Source organism: Chiloscyllium punctatum, chromosome 44, assembly GCF_047496795.1.
Source record: "Chiloscyllium punctatum isolate Juve2018m chromosome 44, sChiPun1.3, whole genome shotgun sequence".
Taxonomy (NCBI): Eukaryota; Metazoa; Chordata; class Chondrichthyes; order Orectolobiformes; family Hemiscylliidae; genus Chiloscyllium; species Chiloscyllium punctatum.
The window spans coordinates 28,289,199-28,307,309 of NC_092782.1; the positions used below are offsets into that span (position 1 = coordinate 28,289,199).

Here is an 18,111-nt window from a genome sequence, read left to right on the forward strand (position 1 = left end):
TGTGCATGGAAAGCATGTCTCACAAACTTGATTTGAGTTTTTTGAAGAAGTAACAAAGAGAATTTGAGGGCTCTTGAGGGCAGAGCAGTAGATGTGATCTATATGGACTTCAGTAAGGCGTTCGACAAGGTTACACCTTGCACGCAATATTCCAACAGTGGCCTTACCAATGTCCTGTACAGCCGCAACATGACCTCCCAACTCCTGTACTCAATACTCTGACCAATAAAGGAAAGCATACCAAACGCCTTTTTCACTATCCTATCTACCCGCGACTCCACTTTCAAGGAGCTATGAACCTGCACTCCAAGGTCTCTTTGTTCAGCAACACTCCCTAGGACCTTACCATTAAGTGCACAAGTCCTGCTAAGATTTGCTTTCCCAAAATGCAGAACCTTGCATTTATCTGAATTGAACTCCATCTGCCACTTCTCAGCTTGTTGGCCCATTTGATCAAGATCCTGTAGTAATCTGAGGAAACCTTCTTCGCTGTCCACTACACCTCAAATTTTGGTGTCATTTGCAAACTTACCAGCAATGCCTAATATGCTCACATTTATAGAAATGACAAAAAGATATGGACCAAGCACCAATCCTTGTGGCATTCCACTGGTCACAAGCCTCCAGTCTGAAAAACAACCCTCCTCCACCACCCTCTATCTTCTACCTTTGAGCCAGTTCTGTATTCAATGGCTAGTTCTCCATGTATTCCATGAGATCTAACCTTGCTAAGATAGGATAGTGAAGAAGGCATTTGGTATGCTTTCCTTTATTGGTCAGAGTATCGTGTACAGGAGTTGGGAGGTCATGTTGTGTCTGTCCAGGACATTGGTTAGGCCTCTGTTGGAATATTGCATGCAATTCTGGTCTCTTTCATAATGGAGAAATGTTGTGAAACTTGAAAGGGTTCAGAAAGGACTGACTAGGATGTTGCCAGGGTTGGAGGATTTGAGCTATAGGGAGAAACTGAACAGGCTGGGGCTGTTTTCCCTGTAGTGTCGGAGGCTGAGGGATGACATTATAGAGGTTTCCGAAATCATGAGAGGCATGGATAGCAAATAGACAAAGTATTTTCCCTGGGGTGGGGGAGTCCAGAATTACAGGGCATAGGTTCAGGGTGAGAGGGGAAAGATATAAAAGAGACCTAAGGGGCTAATTTTTCACACAGAGGGTGGTGTGTGTATGGAATGAGCTGCCAGGGAAGTGGTGGAGGCTAGACAATTGCAACATTTAAAAGGCATTTGGATGGGTATATGAATAGGAAGGGTTTGGAGGATTATGGGCCGGGTGCTGGCAGGTGTGACTCGATTGGGTTGGGATATCTGGTTGGCATGGATGGGTTGGACTGAAGGGTCTGCTTTCATGCTGTACATCTCTATGACTCTATGACTTCTTGGCAGGTTTTGTCAATTCCAGAAGATTTATGTACTTTTTACCCATAATTGTCTGCAGTTAATAATCCAAAAAACAATTTGCCTTACCCTCCATGTAATAAAAATTGGGGCCCATCTCTTTCAGGTCCCTCTCAAATTTACTCAACTTTGTAATTCAGAATAACTAACTTGGATAATTCCATGAAGTTTCACCTTTAAACCATAAAAGATAAGTCATTGCTTTCCACCATGTATATGGATGAAATAGAACACCTTAAAGTCTTTGCTCCTACATGTGCTAATGGAGAGTCCCTTGAATGCTTGTCATGCATGTCCATTTTGATAACACATTGAAACCCATACTTGAAACTGTTCATTCACTGAAATCAAAAAAAGGATTTCAACCAAAAAAATCTTCCAACAAATTCTAACTACATAATTCACAAGGCCACAACAAGAATGGACTGCTTAATGGTCACTTGGAGTGTAATTTTGTGCACTCCTGATATTTTCACTATCCACCTGGCACAACAAAACAGCAGTGACACAAAAGAAATGGTCCATAATACTAAATGCATGAGGGCATTTGAAAAGGCCACATGAGGAGTCATTGGCATGAAAAGCACAGTCGAACTGGGTGAAGCTAAATTGACGGATCAAGCCCATTCTCGGGGCTATACCATCCTTCTCATGATATCCTTTGTCACAAGTCCTTTGGTAATTCGTGAGTTTAACATGGCAAAAATTCATCGGGTGAACTAACGCAATACATTATGTTTTTTTTGTAAATGCTTCATGATGTATCATTCAGTCAGTATTCTAACTTCCCTGTTCTCAGTATCCAACAAGAAAGATCCGCAATTGTTAGTGTTTATAACATTCCAGCACCTTATGGTTGTTCTACTACTCTAGTAATGGCTATTAACTATCCTTCAGCATTTACAAGCCAGAACACTATACATTGTGTTGATGTTGCTGCAGTGTTTCAGTGATAGTGAATGATTTTAAGAAACATCAACAAGACAAAACATGGCAATAGCCCTAGGGTTGAAGTGTCTTTTTATTTCACCTTCCCTCACTTATTCCTCCAACTACAGTTTAATATTTCAGCAAAAAGGTACATCCTTGTACTCTCTCACTACTGCACTGGTGTTAACCAGGATTAGGTACTCAATACGCTACAATGCAAAATTCAGTGACCCATAGAATTCAGTGTGCCTTTAAAAGATTTGAAGAACTTCTTTGTGAATTCCTTCTAACTTATTTATTATCTTTGTTTAAGCACAACATTAAAAATAACACATTTTAAAAGGCAGAGATTGCAAAATAGGCACTACGATAAAGCCTGTCAAGTAAATTAGCATATACTTTCCAAATGTACAGGTGGAACCTTTCTTACACATCAAAGCTTGATAATGACCTTTTAGTTTTCAAGGTAAGTAAACCCATAAGTTTTATGACACTTTCTGTCATGTTCACAATTCTCAGAGGGTGCATTATTCTCGCAAGACAATTCTCATTAGACTGTTGAGCTCTCTTGCATCTTTTCATCCTAGGGTAAGAAATCTTCCTGCTATTAAAATGAACGTGTAGTACTGAACCAAAAAAGATTAGATTGAAATGCATTTGGTGACAGGATTAATTTATTTTTAACTCTGTTATTTGTAAATTTCTTAATTTCATGATAATATTTGGTTTGAAACTCGCTTTTGTGTTTTATTTCATTCAATAATTTTTCAATTTTGTTTAAGTAACAAATCTCCATGGATGATGTATCTCTTGGGTGGTGGTGCAAAACCGATTGTTGATTCTGTTCTGAGCACCATCTCAGATTATTTCCTATCATTTAGTGCATCTGTGCTGATAAAATCTCTTGTACCTATTTTGACTGAACAAACAAATCCAGCCTACAAACATGTTTGTTGCAAGAGCTGATTTGTAACACTTCTTTAAAATAAACTGAAAACAAATGTAGTATAATGAAAGGTCAAAGGAACATCATGGGGTTTAAAACAGATCTTAACAAATGTGCATGATTCAAACCACATAGCTAATGGTCCTGATTTTCCATGGAGTGGCAACTTCATGCAGAAAGAAGAGGATTTTGCATTTCGGATTCTACTTAGGTCTTCCTGAGAAGAACACAGTTGAAGTTCCATTTTGACAGTTCTTACATAAAGCAACAATGTCAGAGGAAGGCTGGCCACATGCCTTTTCACAGCAGTTTGCTGCCAATTTCTGACATTTAAAGGTTCAGACAGCCAAGCGAATTGACAGGTAAATAGGGTGCCAGGTGGTAGGATGCCAGATGTGTAGGGTACCAGTGTATAGATGTCCTGTTAAATATTGTAGACTGCCAGGTGGGTAGGATGCAGGGTAAGAATTTAGGATAGGTTGGCATGGACTGGAGAAATTGGAAGGACGGATGTCAGGTCAGGGGTGACCATGTTGTGGAGGTGCTGGTGTTGGACTGGAATGGACAAAGTTAAAAATCATACAGCACCAGATTATAGTCCAACAGGTTTATTTGGAATTACAAGCCTTCAGGGCGCTGCTCCTTTATCAGGTGACCAGTGGAGTAGGATCATAGGATACAAAATTTATAGCAAAAGTTCATAGTATCATGCACTGATGCTTAATATTTAACAAACCTAGATTGTTATTAAGCCCATACATGGTTAACTGAAGGTGATGGTCAGCTGCCTTCTTGAATCGATGCAGTCCAAATGTTGTAAGTAGTCCCATAATGTCATTAGGGAGGGAATTCCAGGATTTTGACCCAGTGACAGTGAAGAAACATTGATATATTCCCAAATCATGATGGTGAGTGGCTTGGATGGGAATTTGCAAATGATGGTTTTCCCAAGTATCTGCTGCCCTTGCCCTTCTCGATGCAAATGCTTGTGGGTTTGGAAGGTGCTGTCTAAGTAAGCCTAAGTGAATTTCGGCAAAGCATCTTGTGGATAGAACACACTGCTGTTGCCTGAATATTTCTGAATCTGGTGCCAATCAGGCAGCATGCTTTATCCTGGATGGTGTCAAGCTTCAGGAATACTGTTGGAGCTGCACTCCAGTCGTATGAGGATGATTCCACCACACTCCTGACTTGTGCATTGTGGTTGGTGGATTTGCTTTGGAGATTCGGAAAGTGCAGGATTTCTACTCCAGATCAAACAAAGAGGTTTGTGCTATAGTGGAGGGCAGCAGTGATTAAATTGCAAAACCTATGATTGTGAATGGCAGAAGGAAATGATAATGGATCTAGAGCAGGTGCCAATTGTTACAATAGAGCAGAGAGGATGGAATCATGGAAAACCTGGCCATGTGAAGAAAACTGAACCTGCTGGACCTATTAACATATGGTAGAGGATGATCTTCTCAATAAGAATGCCAGTGGTGTGGAAGATAAGGGAAACTTGATCATGATTCCAAGAAGGAAGAGAATGAAGGAAGAAAATGGAAATCTGGTAATAGGGATAGGTACGGTTAATGGCTAAGTCAAACATGATAGACAGGAATTTTTATTGCGTAGAAGAAAAACATTTTTGAAACACTTGTGCGCAATGTGGCATTGCCAAATTGGTGTGATGGATATAGAGAAACTGGAGTAAATGGAATAGAGCCCTTGTAGGATGTGGGGTAGGAGGAAGTATAATCAAGGCATCTATGGGATTTGCAGGCATGTAGTAGTAGACATTGGTCCTTAGCCTAACCTCAGGAATGAAAATCGAGAAGCTAATGAAGGAAGGGCAAGAGCAGGATGTGGCAATGACACAACAATCAACCTGAGCATTGGGGAACAAACAACATTCTATGGACCCCCTGAAACACTGTGGACACACAGCATACAAAGGGATTCCTGTCATGGCATCCTGGGTGAGCAAGTGGAATTTGGGGACAGGGCAGGGGGAGGAGCAGTTAATTAAGAAAATAATTCTAATTATGTCAGGAAATTGGCTCCAAGGTGCCAAGCTCTCAATTTTACTGAGATAGAATAGGGTCAGGTAGCCACCCTGCTTCAAGGAAATGGACTGGCCTTTGATGTATATGAATAAAGACAGAAGCCTCAGATGTAACTTGCTTTGTAGGGTTAACTGTAACTGACTGAGTTTTCTGTAACTGTGGAATGTCTACAGTGGGGATGTTGTTGCACATTCTGTGAGTATCAGTTTTGATGCAGAAATTTTTTACAAGGAAATTCTACTACTTTTAAAGAGTTTTTGAGTTTCTGATTAGGTGAGAAACATTTTATTTCCCTGAAATGCAACACATCTTTTGGAAATCAGATCGAGGAAAAACAAAGAAAATCTTGGTCGCTATAACACCTTCCGTATCCTGGAACTTTTCAGCAAGGGTTATCAGATGTTTACCTTGAAGTTCGAGCAGTGCTTGGGCAATGCTTCACTGCCCAGGATGACTGACATTCTCTGAATGAAAATATCTTTCATATTTCATAGAAAATAGAAGCAGGAATAGGCCATTCGATCCCTCGAGCCTGCTCTGTAATTCAACATGATCATGACTGATGATTGAGCTCAAGACCCGAATCCTACCCTCCCCATATACCTTGATCAGTATATCCACAAGACCTATATCTACCTCCTTCTTGACAGCAAATAATGTTTTTGGCTCCAACCACTTTCTGTAGTAGTGAATTCCACAGGCTTCTCTGGGTGAAGAAATTTCTTCTCATTTCTGTCCTGAGGTTTACCCTTATCCTTAAGTTATGATCCCTGGTTCTGGACTCTCCCCCCAACCATCAGGAACATCATTCCTGCATCTAACCTGTCGAGTCCTGTTAGAAATTTATAGGCTTCTATGAGATGCCCTCACTTTTTTAAATTCAATGAACACAATCGTAATTGATTCAATCTCTCCTGATACATCAGTCTTGCCATTCCAGGAATCAATTTGGTAAACATTTGCTGCCTTTATATTCATCTTTCCTCAGATAAGAGGACTGTATACAATATTCCAGATACAGTCTCACCAATGCCCTGTATAATTGCAGCAGGACATTCTTATTCTAGTACTGAAATTCTCTGTCTACAAAGGACAACAGTTTGCCTTCTTTACTGTTGCACACTTAATTTCAGTGACTGGTGCATGAGGACACCCAGGTCACATTGAACATTTCCGTCTCTCAATTTACAGCCATTCAAATGATTCTGCTTATGTTTTGCTTTCCAAAGTGGATAACCTCACATTTATCCACAACATATTGCATCTGCAATGTATTTGCCCAGCCACTCAGCCTGTCCAAACCACACTGCAACATCTCTGCATCCTCCTCACAGCTCACCCTTTTACCCAACTTTATGTCATCTGTAAATTTTGAGATATTACATTTAGTTTCTTCATCCAAATCATTAACAGATATTGTGAATAGCTGGCGCCAACCTCTGCAGTACAACACTAATCACTGTCTGCATTCAGAAAGCCCTCTTTGTTTCCAGTCTGCTAACCAAATTTCCTTCCATCCCCAATCCCATTTGTTTTGGTTCTATTCACTTATTTTTTTATGTGGGACTTTGTTGAAAAGGTATGAAAGTCCATCTAAACCATATCCACTGGCTTCCAATGATCAAGTCCACTACATTCTTGAAGAATTCCAATACATTTCTAAATTATGATTTCCCTTTTGCAAATCCATGCTGACTGTGTTTGATTCTACCACTATTTTTCAGGTGCTCTGTTATAAAATCCTTGACAATGAACTCAAGCAACTACCAATGTCAGACTGTTATGACATAGGGTAAACTCTCCTGCTTAATTTTAAACCAGCAGCACAGAAAAGATTTATCCCGTGCAGTAATGTGTAAAAATTCGAGTGGCCAAGAACTATTTAAAGTAAAAATTAGTAACTTCATTTCTTGAAGTATAACAGAGAATAATTAACTCACAACTATGTACAAATCCTTCTTCTAACCTAGCTTTTACTTTCCCTTCTATAATACTACTCTGATAATTAAGATTTACAAAACCACACTTATCTCAAAACCAGGCAGCTTTTGGTTCTTCTATTTGGATCTTCCTGTGTCTACTTTTCTTCTTCTTAAGAATTTCTGTGTCACATGTTATTGATCGAAAAGGTACTTTTAAGAGAGCTTTTTTTAGACAGTCTTTTACCCACTGGGGCTTGGCAGCCCTCCTCCGAACTGTTCAATTTCTCTCCGGTCTTATACTCCAGAGGATCGGATTGTGTCATTGGGTTTTAAGATTGTCAATATACTCAATTCAAACTTGATTGGAAATTTGTATTTTTTCGGGGTATAATTTAAACTAATTAGCCAAGTTCAAAATTGTTTTTTTTCTCCAGGCAATGAGCTAATTGAGTTGTTTGACCAAGTGTTACATTGTTACCTTATTGAGAACACTTGGTGCTGTGTCTGGTAATTCTGCTGCTTTTTAAAATCTCTTAAAGTACATCCACATCTTCATAACACAGACTCACTGGTCTATAATTCCCTGTTTTCTTTGTATATATTTTAAATAGTGGATTGTTTACTAACACTTTCATTTAGCTTTGTATATTCAAAACATTCATGGCTACAGTTTTACAAATTCTGCACATCCGAGAGGGGGAAAAGCAGTAAAAAGGCAATAATACTTGGGAATGAACATACAGGTCAGATTGGACATCTATTTTAAGGTCCATAAGACGAGTCAGGAGGGCCTTGTGGCCAAGAAAAATAAAACAAGAAAACCTGTGAGTGATGTGTACTGGACGACTTGTTTCATATACCTCCAAACAGTGCTCCAGCAGAGTATGAAGAGCATTTTATTTCCAAGTATTATAGTATTTTGAAAACTGTTTTTTACTCCAAGTGTCCAGTGGTAGTGTCCCTATCTCTGGGCCAGATGGTCTGGTACGAAATCCCCTGCTCAGACATGGATCATAACTTGCCTGGACAGGTCCATTAAAAACATTGACCAGATGGGTCAAACCAACCTTTACTGGTTTTACTAGTTTTTCCTTCTTGATTTTTCAGCGTCATTGGTCACTACAAGGTGACCATCTTACACCAGTACAGAGACTTAGATCATAAAATGTAGGAGCAGAAGTAGGCCATTGTGTCTTCCCCATCATTCTATAAGACCATGGATGATCTGATAATCCTCAACTCCACTTTCCTGCTTTTTCCCTTGATTCCCTTACTAATTAAAAATCTGTTTATCATGGCCATTAAATTACTTAATAACCTCACCTCAATAGTCCTCTGTAGTAAAGAATTCTACAAATTCACTACTCTCTGAGACAAAAACTTTCTTCCTTATTTCTGTCTTCAATGTGCGATCCCTGACTATGAGATTATGCCCCCTGGTCTTATACTCTTCCACTTGAAGAAACAACCTCATTCTACTCTGTCAAGCCCCCTCAGGATCTTGTATGTTTCAATCCGATTGCCTGTCATTCTTCTAAACTCCAATGAGTACAGGCCCAACCTAATAAGACAGTCCCTTTGTGCCTCATATCAACCAAAAGAATTGTGGATGCTGTGAATCAGAAACTAAAACAAAAGTTGCTGCAAAAACTCAGCAGAGCTGGCAATATCTGTAAAGAGAAATCAGAATCAACATTTTGAATCTGGTGACCCTTCCTCAATTCTGACCTGTTGAGCTTTTTCAGCAACTTATGTTTTTGTCCCTCCATGCCTAGGATCAGCTTAGTGAACCGTTTCTGCACTGCCTCTAATGCTGGTGTATCTTTCCTTCGAAAAGGCAACCAAAAACTGTTCACAGTATTTCAGGTGTGGTTTCACTAGTGACTTGTACAGTTTTGGTCCAGCCTAGTTACCTCTTTTTGCCTTTTTTTAGATTAGATTACTTACAGTGTGGAAACAGGCCCTTCGGCCCAACAAGTCCACGCCGTTTCCTTAATTTCCTCTCATTTTGCCAACTGCATTTCTTCAAGCTTGCTGTAATTTTGCATAATTGCTTTTCTTATAAGTTCTAGGCTCTGGGATTTTGTGGACAGCAACGGGGCAGACCAACATCTTCCACTTCAGTGTGTGATCCTTTGACGTCATAGAGAGGACTGCCGCTTTTGTGACGCCATCGACTGCCTGGAGGACATCGACGGAACGATGCCTCTGATTGGCTCGACCGTTACCTCGGAGATTCAAGCCAATGGGAAAGATGTTTGTTGTTCGGCAACATGGCGTCGCTCAGTCTGTGAGTGGGTATCTGTCGTATGGGGAAGTATTGTGAACTTGACCGCTTGCGGTTACTCCTTGCTGTGATTTGTTCCCGACTTTCAGTGTAAGGGGAGCCGCGCTCGGCTGGAAAATGTCCAGTGAAGGGGGAAAGAAGCAGTTCTGGAAGCGGAATGTTTCCAAGGTCCCAGGCAGGTTCGTGACGCGTCTGTTCAGTGTCCCCCCTTCACCTCACAGCCGCTTGTTGGTATTGGCTCGGGTCGTACGGGAGGGAGGCGACTGACCGGCAGTCAGACGCACGGAAGTGGGCGATTTCTGAGAATGACTACAAAATAGGCGAAGTTTTAAAATGACCAAATCGTGAAGTTCCTAAACTTTAAATTTTTTTTATCACTGAACAAATATTAAATTAGGTGGCAAATTGTTTCTTGTTTTGTTTTCTATGACTGCTCAAAACCGAAAGTCAATATTAAGTCTATCACGGCACACAAGTTTAAAGGGAATACTGCAGTCGCGATGTTAGGCAACAGACAAATGCAGAATAAGGTATTTGGATATGGAGATTACAGGGCTGCAGGCTTAACTAGATTCAAGCAGTACTGTCATAGTTTCTTATTTTGTGCAATTTGTTATGCACCTTCCATTTATGGATATGGACCAACCATGTGGAATTATAGTTACTAGTGATAAGTATAGAGGTGGCTTGTCCAAGCTTTTTTGTTTTTGTAAGGTCTGAATATGCTTTTTTGAAACTTCAGCCATGTGTTGAATTCAAATTATTTGCTTATGTCAAATTGAAGTATGTTGTCAGTTGGTGTCACACAAGAGCATTAATGTTGCACACAAAAGTAAATACAGTAGTGCCTCGACATACGAACGACCCCGTTCATGAACAAATCGGTTTACGAACAGGATTGTACGTAAAATTTTGCTTCAACATTGGTACGAAATTCAAGGTACGAATGAAGGTACGAACGCAAAAAAACCCGTGTGCAACCACGTGGTTTAATTGTTCTGCTTTGCTACACGCTTGTTAAATGCAAAAGCTCTCTGGCCCTGCGTGATCTCATTCAGTTTGTATTTGGCGTGTGCACTATGAAAAGCATTCGTTGCTATATCCAAGCATTCTTACGCGATTCGAACAATGGGAAAAATTGATTCAGTTCGCGAACCGGGCCCCGGAACGGATTAAGTTCGTAAGTCGAGGCGCTACTTGTATGAGACAATAGGACAAATGGCCAAAAGCTTGATCAGGGTTTTTGAGTCGAAAGAAGGCAAGAAAAATGAATAGGCTGAAGGAGTTTAGGATGTTGCTAGCTAAATAAATTGAAAATAATTGGGTATCTTCAAGACTGCATGTGACGAAGCAAAGATATCTTGGTGGGTTATAACTTTGAAGAACATATAGGATAGGCAGGGGTGAGGCAATGGGTGAATTTGAAACCAAAGATGAGAATTTTAAATAGTGGAGTCACCCGACCGGCAACTATTGCAGGTCAGCAAGCTCACGGTTGGTTGTTATGGGCTTGATACAAGCCAGGAACAGAATCTTACTTGATCACATTTATGGAACGTAGAATTTGGGAGGGTAACTAAGAGTGCAATCTCAAAGGAACTGTAAAATAATGCTCACAGGATTCAGAAAATGGTAGTCCTGATTCCTTCAAGATCACTGAACTAAAGAAAGTTTTAAGGGGCCTGAAATGTGGTAAAGCAGTGGCACATGACACTGCACTAGTATTCTTGAAACAGCCTGGACCCTGTTTGTGCATCATCAACAACTCAAAAACTCAGAAATGTGTGACATATAGCAAAAATCTTTGCAATTCCAAAACCTGGAAAAAGTCTCGCTCACATGGTCAGATACGGACCAATTTTACTACTCTCTGCAGGCTTTAAGATGTTTGAATGTCTTATCCTGAAATGCATATGTTAATAAGTAGAGAGCCTCTTTAGTGTAGACAAAACTGCCTTCGGTTATTGGGCAAGTGACCAAGTTCTGGCACTTATCACCAACATAGAAAAATGGCCTGCTAGATAATGTGCTACTGGGCTAAAGCTCCTGATAGTGTGGCACGCTGGCTTGCCCTTAAAGCTGTCCAGCATGCTTTCAGCATGGGTTGAGACAGTTGCTGAAACAATCTTTTGTGACAGATGATTTAGAATCCACTTTGGACAAGGGAGATGTGCACGAGAAGACTGGTCAATTGACTATTACAGGGCTGAAAGCTAGCCCTAACCTCCTTCAAATACAAATGATTTGCCAACCATCATGTCTCATAAGTCTGTTTCTGCTGATGACATCTAATGTGCCACTGAAATTCCTACACCAAACCCTTAATGAAGACTTTCTAATGTTTATGGATTAGAAAAGCACATAACATCTCACTTTGAAACCCTCTAAAATCATATGTAGTGTACTTCTACAATGCCAATGCCATAAAATATTTGATCTGTGTGGGTGGTGAGAGGCTAAAGCATGATCCCAAGCTTGGGAGTGATTCAAGATAGAACTTTCTGGGAATGTCGAAAGAAACATCAACAAAGGTCAATACAGGAAATGACCTATTAACCAAACTTGCTGGATCTATGTAAGGTGCTCTTGTCACAACAAATGGACCCTCAGCACTTGCCCTATTATAATCCATTGCATAATATTCTGCCTCCAGATTATGCATTTTTGAGCAAAATAGAATGTATTGCAAATATTCTGCAAATTCAACTTCATCCCATAGACCTACATGAGTGTGTGTGTGTTTGAGAGAGAAAGTGTTTGCGTGTGTGTGTGTGTGTGTGTGTGTGAGAGAAGACATTGCTAAACTGCTGACTGAGTCTTCAGGAGTTACAGGAGGATTCTGAGGGTAATCTGACTGCACTATTTGTTACCCCATTAATTGCCATGGTGGCAAAGTTGGTGTCCCCAATCCTGTCACCTGCATCCCTCATGAAGCTCAGTGCTTGGTTGTAATGTTTGACGTCCAAAAGGGGGCCAGTCTGCCAGTCTGAGGGTGTATGGTATAATGACACTCCCCTGCTGGTCCAAACCTTCAAGTCCATTTGAAGGATGATGTAGGGCACTTAAGCTCCAAGACATCAGATGTACCCAAGTTAGGCACTGCATGTGACAGTATTCAGTTTTTCTTCTTAAAACAAAGGCCTTTGTAAGGGGAGCATATGACTGCATCTTCGGACAGTGATTGAAAATCATTGCACCAATGAGGTGCACTCTGTTTGTTATTTGTGATACTATTAATATCAAATGCAGGTTGGGCTTCATTTTTGTGAGGAATTTGTTTCTTTCTGTTTTAAAACATTGCTATGATACAGTTTTGCTTGTGTTTATCCTTGTGGCTGTCTGCATTTTATAAGCCACTAATTGTTAGTGTCTGGGAAAGGCTCAGTCCTGATTAGAATATCTGATTTCTTTCAAAGGTTCCGGTGTATTTGACTGCATGGCTTGAAATGATCTTATATTGAATGAAAGAGGTCTGAGAACCTTCAGATTTAATGTTTATGATCAACTGTGACTTCAATTTATATTATACTTTAAATGTTATAACTAGTTCTGAGACACTTGACAGGAGCATGGCAAGCAAAATTTGATAGCGTCAGGAAGGAATTTGAATTGTGATTAAGGGCTTGGTCAAAGAAGCAGATATGGAGAAAGTAAGGACTGCAGATGCTGGAGCTCAAAGTGGATGAGTGTGGTGCTGGCAAAGCACGGCCGGTCAGGCAGCATCCAAGGAGCAGGAGAATTAACATTTCAGGCATAGGCCCTTTGTCAGGTATGAAGCTTGTGGGCCAAGGGGACTGAGAGATAAATAGGAGGGGGCTGGGGCTGGGGAGAAGGTAGCTGGGAATGCGATAGGTAGATGTAGATCGGGGTGAAAGTGATAGGTCAGATAGGAGGGAAGGAAGTTGGATAAGTAGGGCCGTTCTGGATTGCGGTGCCGAGTTGGAAGGTTGGGGCTGAGATAAGGTGGGGGAGGGGAAGTGAGGAAACTGGTGAAATCCACATTGATCTCATGTGGGTAGAGGTCCCAGGGTGGAAGATGAAGCCTCCTTCTTCCAGGTGTTGGGTGGTTAGGGTTTGGCAATGGAGGAGGGCCAAGACCTGCATGTTCTTGTGGGAGTGGGAGTTGGAAGTATTCAGCCATGGGGCAGTGGGGTTGGTTGTTGCGGGTGTCCCAGAGATGTTCTCTGAAACAATCTGCAAATTGGCGTCCTGTCTCCCCAATGTAGAGGAGACCGATGTGGTAGATACCATGTATGGAAGCACAAGTAAGTTTCTGCTGGATGTGGAAGGATCCTTTGGGGCCTTGGATAGAGGTGAAGGGGGAAGGTGTAGGCACAGGTTTTGTGCTTTTTGCGATGGCAGGGGAATGTGCTGGGAGGGGAGGGTAGGTTGGTGGGGAATGTGGACCTGATAAGGGAATTGCGGAGGGCATGTTCTCTCCCAAGCGCAGATAGGGGTGGGGAGGGAAATATATCTCTGGTGGTGGGGTCTATTTGTCAGTGGTAGAAATGGCGGAGGATGATTCTGTGTATCTGGAGGTTAGTGGGTGGAAGGTGAGGATCAGGAAGCAATAGAGGAAAAAGTGATTTAGAGGCTTGGAGGATGAAAGAAAGAGCTTCAGAATGGAGAGTCTTGGCAAGTGAAGGCCTGTCAAAAGGTGAACTCATTAAAATTGGAATCTTGAAGAGACCAGAATTGGAGCACGACTGAAACTTTGGGATTCCTGATCTCAAAGTTGGAAGAAGTGAGGAAGGAAGAAGCAATAATGGAATATCAAATTGTTGCCTACCTGGGAGCCAGCGTATGTAAATTTGCACAGAGATAATAGATGATCTGGGATTGGAGTGATTTGGGATACTGACAGTAAAGTTTTTGATTAGCCAAACATGTGAGGGTAGGTACAATATATGAAAAGTACTGACAAACAAGGCTGGCCTAGGAGTTTTCAATACTCCAGAGGCAGCTACCATTAACTTGCTGGTCTCATATGACATTCACTCTACCAGTCGGCCTGAGCAGCTGATTTGGAGCATGCCACAAACAGCTATTTTTGCATATCATCTGTCTTTTGAGAGGAAAGTTGAATTCTCTGCTGCTTTGTCTCCCTTTTTTTTCATCTTTTGATGATCCGTTCAAACCTAATTGCTACTGTTCTTGTTCTTTTACATCCTCCAGACAAATGGAAACCCAGTATTAATCAGTCATGCTCTAATTGAGGGGCTGTGTCAGCTGGAGGGACTGAATGGCCGATGAATGTCTCTAAATGTCAAATAAATGCTTTCTTTAAACTATCTTGCAACATGTGTTTCTGTTCTGTTTTAAGTGATATGGACGAGGCTAGACCCCTCAACATTCCAAGAAGGTAGTCCAGATCCTAACTTTGCTAGTTGTTTAAAGCAGGTGTAAAGTGGCTATTCCAGGAGAAATGCCACTGGTCAAACAATTTAGTTTTAAACAAAAGAGAATTTATTTAAAAGATAACTGAATGAAACATAAACAGCAGAAAACATAATACCAAATAACTTAATCTCTCCAAACACACAACAGATTATACCAACTTATGATGCTGTTCCCAATGCTTGCAACAATCCCCATAAACACCCCTTGGTACAAAAGGTAAAATTAAACACAGGTTCTTGCAGCATTGAAGTCAGAGAGAGAGGACCAGCCTGGACCTGCTTCTTTGGGTCCAGCAGCTTTTTTCACACTACTGCGAGAAAGCTAGGAGAACTGAGCACTCCCCTTCCATTGTACGTGGATTTTTAAAAACTTGTCAGCCTTCTGCCTGATGCAGTATATATTAGCTATTACCAAATTGGCCCGAAAACACTTCAAGAAGAAAGTGAGGACTTGGAGATCAGAGCTGAAAAATGTGTTGCTGGAAAAGCGCAGCAGGTCAGGCAGCATTCAGGGAGCAGGAGAATCGACGTTTCGGGCATAAGCCCTTCAGGAATGAGGAACGTGTGCCAAGCAGGCGAAGATAAAAGGTAGGGAGGAGGGACTTGGGGGAGGGGCGTCGGTAATGCGATAGGTAGAAGGAGGTTAAGGTGAGGGTAATAGGCTGGAGAGGGGGTAGGAGCGGAGAGGTCGGGAAGAAGATTGCAGGTCAAGAAGGCGGTGCTGAGTCCGGACTCAGCACTTATCTCAGTCCCAACCCTCAGACTCAGCACCGCCTTCTTGACTTGCAATCTTCTTCCCGACCTCTCCACCACCACCCCCTCTCTGGCCTATCACACTCATCTTAACCTCCTTCTACCTATCGCATTACTGACGCCTGTCCCCTAAGTCCCTCCTCCCTACCTTTTATCTTAGCCTGCTTGGCACACCTTCCTCATTCCTGAAGGGCTTCTGCCCGAAACATCGATTCTCCTGCTCCTTGGATGCTGCCTGACCTGCTGCGCTTTTCCAGCAACACATTTTTAAGCCCTCAAACACTTCAATTCCAGACTTTTCGCGTTTTGTGTCATTTATGACCTCTTGATAGAATCTTGGTTCTGATGCAATATATTATTTATTATTTTATCCTCCTGTATTTTAATTCTTTTAATTACCTCCTTCTACATTGTTCCATTTACAAGCTGGTATACTTGGGATCAGGATGCCTAAATCCATACAGTTTGTTTGGGGGTTGAAAAGCATAGCAGTGGTCAAGTATTTGATGAGGAGAAGAGTGGTTATTTTGGACATAAACCTGTCATCGGTCATGTGGGGGGTAGGAGGAGGAGCGCGGGGAGCTGGGGCTTGGTCGGCGGTGAAGGTAGGTGGGAAGGCGATAGGTGAATGCAGGTAGGAGGTAATTGTGATAAGTTGGTGGAAAGGGTGGAGCGGATAGGTAGGATATGTCAAAAGGGCAGTGCTGAGTAAGAGGGTTGGATTTGTGATGAGTGGGGGGAGAGGAGATTTGGAAACTGGTGTAGCTGATGATACCTCCCACCTGCATCCACTTATCCTATCACAATTATGTCCCACCTGCATCCACCTATGACCTTCCCAGCCTTCTACCCCATCCCCCTTTATTTATCTCTCAGCCCCCTTCCCCTCCATATGCCCGATGATGGGCTTATGCCCAAAATGTCAACTCTGCTGTCTGCTCAATGATACCTGCTGTACTTTTCCAGCACCACACTTTTCGACTCTGACTCTCTAGAATCTGCAGTCCTCACTTTCTCCCACTTTGGGTATGGTTTGGTGGGTATCAATGGTTTGTACTGCCTGATTAATGCTATCATTCTTAGGACAAGCATGAACATTAAGTAATAGTTGGTTATGAAACAGAGTGGCTTCTCTGATTTTTGTGCTTGCAGTACAGGGTTACTGAATAGTAATTTTCTCATTTTGCTATGAGCAGTAAGACTAAATGTTATATTTGCACTGCTGTTCAAAAAGGTCAACTAACCCAATACAAACCATTAATTGAACGTGGGCACCTCGGGAATCTGAAGCACAGGAATACATTACGCAATGCAGCTTCATACTGACCTTTTACAATTGTAGATCAATTCTGATTGTAACTTTAGCTGTTGCTTTTCCCATTGCTCTTTTTTAAAAATGTGCATCAATTTTCTATTGTTGAGACTAAAAATCAGTTCTTGTAGCTGTAGACATCCCATCCTGCGAAAAGAGTAATATGCAAATGTCCTTGATAAATCTTGACATGAATATTAACGATGGTCAGCAATGCATGTAGAGATTTGGTTGTGCTTGAATTCTGGTCCACAGTGCCAAGTTAATAAATCTATCTGCATCTTTGATTTGCCTCAGAGCAAATTATTATTTGCATGGGTTGTCTTGTTTTTGGATTGTGTAGTGATCATGAGTGCTAGGAGCTGAAGGAGGCCATTCACCCGATTGACTGGATTAGTGGTGCTGGAAGAGCACAGCAGTTCAGGCAGCATCCAAGGAGCAGCGAAATTGACGTTTCGGGATTCCTGATGAAGGGCTTTTGCCCGAAATGTCGATTTCGCTGCTCCTTGGATGCTGCCTGAACTGCTGTGCTCTTCCAGCACCACTAACCCAGTATTTGGTTTTCAGCATCTGCAGTTATTGTTTTGACCTCGTTGATTCACCCGATTGAATCTGTTCTGCCATTCAATGAGATCATGGCTGAATGGATAATCCTCAAGTCCACTTTGATGCCTTTGCCCCATTACCATTGATTCCCTCACTGATTCAAAATTTGCTGGTCTTAGTCTTGAACATAATTGATGACCTAACCACAAAATTCCTTTGTGTATTTATCTCACTCCTCCTAGGATGCTTAAAGCCTGCCTCTTTGCTTAAGATTTTGGCTATCTGCTCTTCTTTTTTTTTGTGTCAAATGTTTTTGATAACTTCTTTTACCAAGTGCTTTCAAACATTTTGCTGTGTTAAAGGCACGACTTGAATACAGGTTGTGGCAGCTTCTGATCACCCCTGAAAAAGATCTGAAATCACAAGTACTTGTTTGAATTTGCACGATTTGGGAACTGTTGGATTTGGCTCTTGCTCTGTAAGCATAGAACCTTAGAATTGTTCTGGTATGAAGAAACCATTCAGCCCATTGTACGGTGCTATGAAATAAATTAGC

General features: G+C 41.5%; 2 protein-coding genes across 5 annotated transcripts in view; one reads left to right on the forward strand and one right to left on the reverse strand.

Moving 5' to 3' along the window:
- Nucleotides 1–9,513, reverse strand: part of cerk (ceramide kinase) — an 89,417-nt gene extending 79,904 nt beyond the window's left edge. For both annotated transcript variants that reach the window (XM_072562564.1, XM_072562563.1), the window contains exon 1: nucleotides 9,206–9,513. The gene's annotated coding sequence lies outside the window, so the exon portion shown is untranslated. The remainder of the gene's footprint in view (nucleotides 1–9,205) is intronic.
- Nucleotides 9,514–9,520: 7 nt separating this feature from the next.
- tbc1d22a (TBC1 domain family, member 22a) overlaps nucleotides 9,521–18,111 on the forward strand; it is a 365,228-nt gene continuing 356,637 nt past the window's right edge. For all 3 annotated transcript variants that reach the window (XM_072562565.1, XM_072562566.1, XM_072562567.1), the window contains exon 1: nucleotides 9,521–9,724. In XM_072562565.1, the coding sequence (XP_072418666.1) occupies nucleotides 9,663–9,724 (62 nt within the window). In that variant the 5' untranslated portion in view covers nucleotides 9,521–9,662. The remainder of the gene's footprint in view (nucleotides 9,725–18,111) is intronic.